The following is a 7,038-nucleotide window of genomic DNA, read 5'->3' as shown; positions in this document are numbered from 1 at the left end:
ATTACTCCATGATTGTTCTTTTCATGCTTTTAGTTGTTAGTTGTGAGCTTGGTTTGGATTTCCTTATTTGAAGCATGAAGTGTATGAATATGGATGAGTTAAATGGTTTATGGGTTGGGAATGATAAGTTTAATATGATCTTGGCATGTGACTTGAATGGGATGATTGGTTATCAAAGTGGCATGGTTTTGGCATGATAAATGATTCTATCTTGATTATTGGAAGCATGATGTTGGTTTTTCCACGATAGTTTCTTGGTGGTGCCTCATTGGTTAGGGCGTAATTCCATGAGTCTCTAGGTGAGACCTCATCGTGGTGCCTTAGTTGGTCGAGACGTAATTCCATGACCCATGTTAGTGGGAGATCATGGTGGTGCACCATCTATATAATTTAGTAAGAATTCAAGGTAAGGATTGTATCCTGACACTCTAAAGAGTTAGTTAGTCTCATATAGAGCGTACTGACTCAAGTGGTGAGAGTAGTAGGAGGCCTGAAACACTTTAAGGGCTAACCTTGTGTGTGGGGGAAAGAAACACAGTAACATTTAGCTTGGTAGAGCAGTAAAGGCCAACACAAGTGCAAGTATCCGCTGAATCTGACTAATTATATGTATCCGAATGAGTCATGTCTTGAGTCTTAGTGTATTGTTTGCAAGTCATAACATGATTGGTTGGCACGTGTACCTTGGCCTATAAAATTGTATGTACTTGTATGATAAATAATTTTCTGCTCTAGCTTGCCCTTTGCTTGTTTGATTGTTATGTGTGTGGTTTTCTCTCTTTGCAATGATCATCAATTTATTGATGTGAGCATATGCGAGAAATACTCGTGGTCAACAGAGAAATGGTGACTCCGCTGCATAGCTTGCTTGGACTGGATTACCGTTTATTTGGGCTTTTCTTTAGGGCTATGGCCCATGTAGTGTCTTGTCTCTGGATTTTATTTTGAATTACTGTTGACCCTTTCCTATAATTTGTTAGTGGCATCGTGGTGTGCCCGAGTTCATTTATGTTTTCGTTGGATAACTGTAAGGAGTAGTGGCTTTACTCCAGGACCTTGTTTCTATTACTATTTTGTGTAATGTTTCATTTAATTATATTATATTTTAGGTTAAAATACCTTTTTGGTCACAATTTTTGTCAAGTTTTTTCAAATAATTCCTAATTTTGGTTTTGTGTTTAAATAGGTTCCAATTTTCGTCAATTTTGTTCAATTGCGTCCTTTTTTGCTAAAACCATTTAAATCATTAACGGTCATGAACAATGACTGCCACGTGTCACTTCCTGTTTTTTTTTTGAATTTTTTGAATTTTTGAATTTTTGAATTTTTTTTAAATGTACACGTGTCAATCCAGTATCATGCTACGTGTCACTTCGTGGTTTTCTTGAATTTTTTTTATTTTTTTTTGATTTTTTTGAATTTTTTTGAATTTTTTTTAAATGTCCACGTGTCAACCCAGTAGCGTGCCACATGTCAAAGTCAATGTTTTATATTCAGTTTGGTCCATATATTTGTTATGTTTGTTCAATTTAGTCAAAAATTTTATTAACATTAACTAATTTGGTCCCTCTCCAAATTGAAACCAAATTTAATTTTTATATTAAAATTCACATTTTTTATTAAATATTTTTATATAATATATTAAAATTAACATCATTATAACTTTGATATAAAAATTAAATTAGGTCACATCTTCGATAGGGACCAAATTGGTTAATGTTAACAAAAATTGGGACTAAATTGAACATAAATAACAAATATAGGGACCAAATTGAATATAGAACATTAACTTTGACACGTGACATAGTATTGGGTTGACACATGGACATTTAAAAAAAAATTTAAAAAATTCAAAAAAAATTAAAAAAAATTCCAAAAAATTCAAAAAAACCACGAAGTAACATGTGGCACGCTACTGGGTTAACACGCGTACATTTAAAAAAAGTTAAAAACAAAATAAAAAAAAATTAAAAAAAATTAAAAAAATAAAAATAAAAAATTCAAAAAAACTACGAAGTGACACGTGGTAGTCACTGTTCATGGTGGTTAATGATTTAAACGGTTATAGCAAAAAAGACCCGATTGAACAAAATTGACGAAAATTAGGACCTATTTGAACACAAAATCAAAATTATGACTAATTTATAAAAACTTGACAAAAATTAGGACTAAAAAGGTATTTTAACCTATATCTCAGTACTTCCTATACTTCCTACCGAAAGATAAAAATATAACAGTGGCAACTAACAATAAAAAATAAAACACAAGACAATGGACAGCATATGTGGAAAGGAGGGATAAAGAGCAGTGGATAACAAATCTAGAAATATTAGATATAGAATTAGTGCCAATTTTGAACTTCAGGAAAAAAGAGAGGAAGAATATGCATCGAACTCATGCTAACCATTAAATTTTCTACATAAGTAGACACCCAAGTGTTACGTCATTTCATTATGCGTGTTTCATTGCTTTCAGTAACAATTTTCATATAAATAATTCTATTATAGTTGTAAAATTGGTAATTTATTTTCCAACACTGATTAACTAATGGAAGATAAACTTACAATCATAAGGACCTGAGTTGAAATCTTGGAGAGAATTCTACTTAACCACTACCGTTAACTTTGTAGAAATAATCAGCCAGATTTTTATTTTATAATTTAATTTTAACAAAACGTTTCTGGAGGTCAACCATATTTTAGTTTGGTGAGTTGAAATTTAGGAGAATGTTGACTTCATAAAGAAGGGAAGTGATATCAATTTTCAGAAAGTTGGTGGCACTAATCCCAATCCCGTACGCGTATACATAGCAAACCTCCAAACGAACAGACAAAACTCAAATCCTAAATCATTTGTGTAAACACAAATTTTAAAAAAATATCAAGGGGTTTCATATTAAATAGGCAACAGATATTTATTTATTTATTACAATACATATGCATGATAGATATTATATTAAAACATTGTTTACTTAGATTTCCTTCTATTTATTGCATAGCATCTCAGCATACTAACTTGTGGCATGACCCTTGTGGGTTCATTTCTTTGAGAGCATTCACTTTCTGCACCAGCTAGTATATGTAGCCAAAGGGAGACACAATAGTGATGCATTATTCAAGTGATAGTATATGAGAGAGAGAAAAAAACCAGATAACACAGGTCATAGAAAGTGGAAGAGTGCGTATATAAGTAGGATCTAAAGGGTTGGGAAAACTGTGATAAGAGATTATTATCATGGGGAAAGGAAGAGCACCATGTTGTGACAAGACTCAAGTGAAGAGAGGTCCGTGGAGCCCTGCAGAAGATCTTAAACTCATAGCCTTTATCCAGAAATATGGCCATGAAAACTGGCGCGCTCTTCCAAAACAAGCTGGTAATTACATTTCTTTTAAATGTGATATGTTTTATTTGATCATGGATGTGTATGCGTGTACGTATACCTGTGTTTTATCATGTATGCGTGTGTGCATGTGTGTCTTTGATTTATAGAATGCTTTGTCTTGGTAATTTTTGGTAATCTTTTGATAAGAAACATCTGTTTCAAGTTTCAACCTCTCTTTTTGTGTTTGATCTCGTTCACTTTAGTGAACTACAGGAATCATCACAATTTCTGTGGAAACCTGTGTAATTTGTGATAAAACCAGTTTCTGCGTTTGCATTGTTTCATCGACTGTTTGTCTCATTCAAGGGCAATTCGCTGCTACCTACTGCTGATAGGAAAAAGAATAGGTTGGCAGATTTTGGTGACTTTTGGTTTCTCTCATGTTGGTAAAGATAGTTTGAAGCATTGCTCGTTTATCGCTTCTATAATTGTGGGCCCTCCTTCTGCCTATAATTTCAATGAAAATATGACACATTTTAAATGACTAATTTCTGATTATGCATGCCCACCTACCATTAATATGGCCCATCCATCACCATGATTGTTTGCTATAAATGGAAAATTACCATTATTCTTGCACATGGAGACTCTGACATAAGGCTAATGAATTCCTTCATCACAGAAAAAGAAATTATTTCAAGCACTTAAAAGAAATGCACTTCGTTTCAAATTTGATGTTTCCTGCTCTGGATTATGACTAATTTCCTGCATTCCTTAAAGTAGGCAAACTATTGTTTCATACTGTTCGGGTGTTTTGGTCTCTAATTATTTCAGTCTATTCATTGGTTTCAATTAGTCTAAAGTAGGACAGGCAAAACAAAAAGTGTGATTAAATTAAAAGTGGACTAATTAGAAATTGTAAAATTCAAGAAGGAGATAAACGAGTACTACTGTCTTATCGTACATATATTCACCGTGAATAAGAGTATTGGTGTTTGGAAGCAGTTCTGAGTATACAAGAGTAATAGTTTAATTAAAGAATTTGCAATTTTCATGCCTTCTAAAGCATGATGCTAGAGAATTGGAAGTACTAATATTTGATTCTATTAATACTGGTATAGATGTTATCAAAGTTTTCTTACACTTATTTTTCGCATTTTAAAAAGGGCTTCTGAGATGTGGAAAAAGTTGTCGTTTGAGATGGATTAATTATCTAAGACCTGATGTGAAGAGAGGCCATTTTACACCAGAGGAAGAGGAAACCATCATAAGGCTTCACAAGGCCATGGGAAACAAGTATGTCTCTTATGTCTCAAACCAGAAAGAAGTTTTCTTGTAATGTTACTTTTATCTTTCGTTTTCTCAATTGTGGAATTACTAGATTATCTAACTATGTTTTCCACACAAATGGGTTTCAGGTGGTCAAAGATTGCATCACGTTTGCCTGGTAGGACAGACAATGAGATCAAGAATGTGTGGAACACCCACTTAAAGAAAAGGTTGGCCCCTAAAAAAACTTCAGAATCAAGTACAGAGGAATCCAAGCCAGAATCAACAATAACTTCCACCTCTTCCTCTTCCTCTCAGTCATTTTTCTCAATTGAGAGGCTAAATTCGGATAAGAGCACAACACCTTATAATGAGGCATTTTGTGACCAATCAGAGCAACTATCTATGGAAGATAAAATTGAGCAGGATTCAGAAAAAGCAGTGTCAAGTGAACTAATTGGCATGACTGAGGATCCAAAAGAGTCATCAGCTTCATTTTCTTGTGAGTCAAATATTGTGAACTCAATCCAGAATGTTGCACACAAACCAGAAGAGAAATTGGAGTCTCCAATATCTGTATCAATATATTCTGTTGAGACAGATATTGTAAATTCAGACCAGAAAGTTACACACAAACCAGAACAACAACTGGCTTCTCCATTATCCTACCTAGGAGCTTATGATGTCGACCATATTTTAGAAGAGGTGGATAAACCAGACCACCTGATTGAAATTCCATGGGAACCAGATTATGAGTTTTGGAAGTTGTTAGATGATGATAGCCCTGGATCCTTTCAATCAAACGAAGTCCAATTAGGTGAGTTCTCAGCCAACCAAAACATCATTCTTGGAGAAGAGGGTGAAGCAAGGAAGTGGACCCATGATTTTGAGAATGAGTTTGGAGTAGTAGGTGAGATAAAGGAGTCAAACAAGGATCATAATTTCCTACCAAAGAACTATGCAGTTGAGCCAGAAATGGACCACACTCAGGCATTTGATTTCGATGGTATGACACAAGCAGAATCTGAATTGGACTTTGGTTCTATACAATTATGGCCCTCTTCCCCTCAAAATACTAGTCTCTACTTTAATACAGACCAGTAGTTGGAAAACGAGTCCATATGTAAGAATCAATCACGAAACAGTGATTTACTTAGTAGGTATACTGACTATGATAAATTAATCAAGCAGAATAGGTCTCTTTGATGTACGATGGATTTCACGTATCCCCTCCAAAATCAAGTTAGAACAGGTTGTAGATTGAAGCACAAATATGCAGTATATTGAATAAATTGTTGGTAAACAACAACTATCATATACACCATGAAAGTGGGTAGGTGATATTCTCCACTTACTGCCACTAGTGTGACATTTTTCTTCATGTCCCCACACCTTTGAAGAATTCAAATAATATAAGCTTGCAAGTATAAACGACTACCACTGTAGCACGTAGAGTTTGCCACAATATGTGTTTTACCAAGTCAATTTCCCATTGATTTCCGACTTTCAGTCAAGTGAACTTTAAGGACATAACTTCTCTCAATATTACTTTTTAATTTTCAATTTACAAACTTGTGTACTTATTTCAGCTAAATAACTCTTGATTAATTGAACTAACAATTATTAACATTTATTAATATTAAATTTTTGTTTACAAAAAAATTGAGAAAATGAGGGGACGCACGCACCCGATATTACATGGCATGATGTTAATCACCTAAAAGCGCGAACATCTTTTTAAGTAGTGTGTTGGATACGCACCCTCAATAGCCTCTCAATCAAATAAGTCAAATACAATTACTGTTCATTACAGAACTCTATTTTTGAGCATTTAATGTAGTTGTGGAACTCAATACCTCTAATTAAGGAAAACAGCCTCACACTATTTAATCGACGTGCTGCTCTCTAACACTACTACTATCATAATAAAAATAGTTAATTTATATTTTTATTTTAATAAAAACCAAAATATAAAATCAAAATGTGAGTTTTAATTTAAGAACTTGTTTTAAGAAATACGACTCTTTTATCTTGAAATTTTTATAGATTACATCTGTTAAGTGATCCCTCTAAATATTTTTTTAGAGCTATTGTTAAAACTCCTAGAAGATAAATATGTACGTATATCTTATTTTACATTACTTTTTAACGTCCGATTAGAAATGATTGAGTAGAGCTAATTCACAATACATGAATGTAAATTTTTTTAGTCATTTCGATTAAAACGTAGAAAGTAAGAAGCACATGACATAAATTTGAAAGTAAAGAAAAAAAAAATGTAAGGTTGTAATGCTTAAGACGAAGTAATGATTTGGACAAGATCTTACCAAACTAGAGCTACCTAGTGGGTGCGGTCATCATTTGCTGCTTGTTCATTACAATAAATCTACCAAATGCCTATGGGGTGTTGGAATTCGGGTTGAGTATTGTAATCAATGATGAGGTTG

The 7,038-nt window shown here is 33.5% G+C and overlaps 1 protein-coding gene across 1 annotated transcript; it reads left to right on the top strand.

Moving 5' to 3' along the window:
* The first annotated feature begins 2,981 nt into the window (after window positions 1–2,981).
* On the top strand, window positions 2,982–6,058 carry LOC114185602 (transcription factor MYB63-like). Its single transcript, XM_028073439.1, has 3 exons — window positions 2,982–3,373; window positions 4,489–4,618; window positions 4,741–6,058. Exons 1-3 carry the CDS (start codon window positions 3,235–3,237, stop codon window positions 5,693–5,695), a joined length of 1,224 nt encoding a protein of 407 aa, XP_027929240.1. The 5' UTR covers window positions 2,982–3,234; the 3' UTR covers window positions 5,696–6,058.
* Window positions 6,059–7,038: the final 980 nt, after the last annotated feature.

Source organism: Vigna unguiculata, chromosome 1, assembly GCF_004118075.2.
Source record: "Vigna unguiculata cultivar IT97K-499-35 chromosome 1, ASM411807v1, whole genome shotgun sequence".
Taxonomy (NCBI): domain Eukaryota; kingdom Viridiplantae; phylum Streptophyta; class Magnoliopsida; order Fabales; family Fabaceae; genus Vigna; species Vigna unguiculata.
Note: the sequence above shows the minus strand (reverse complement) of the source record. Positions and strands in the feature narration are given on the sequence as shown.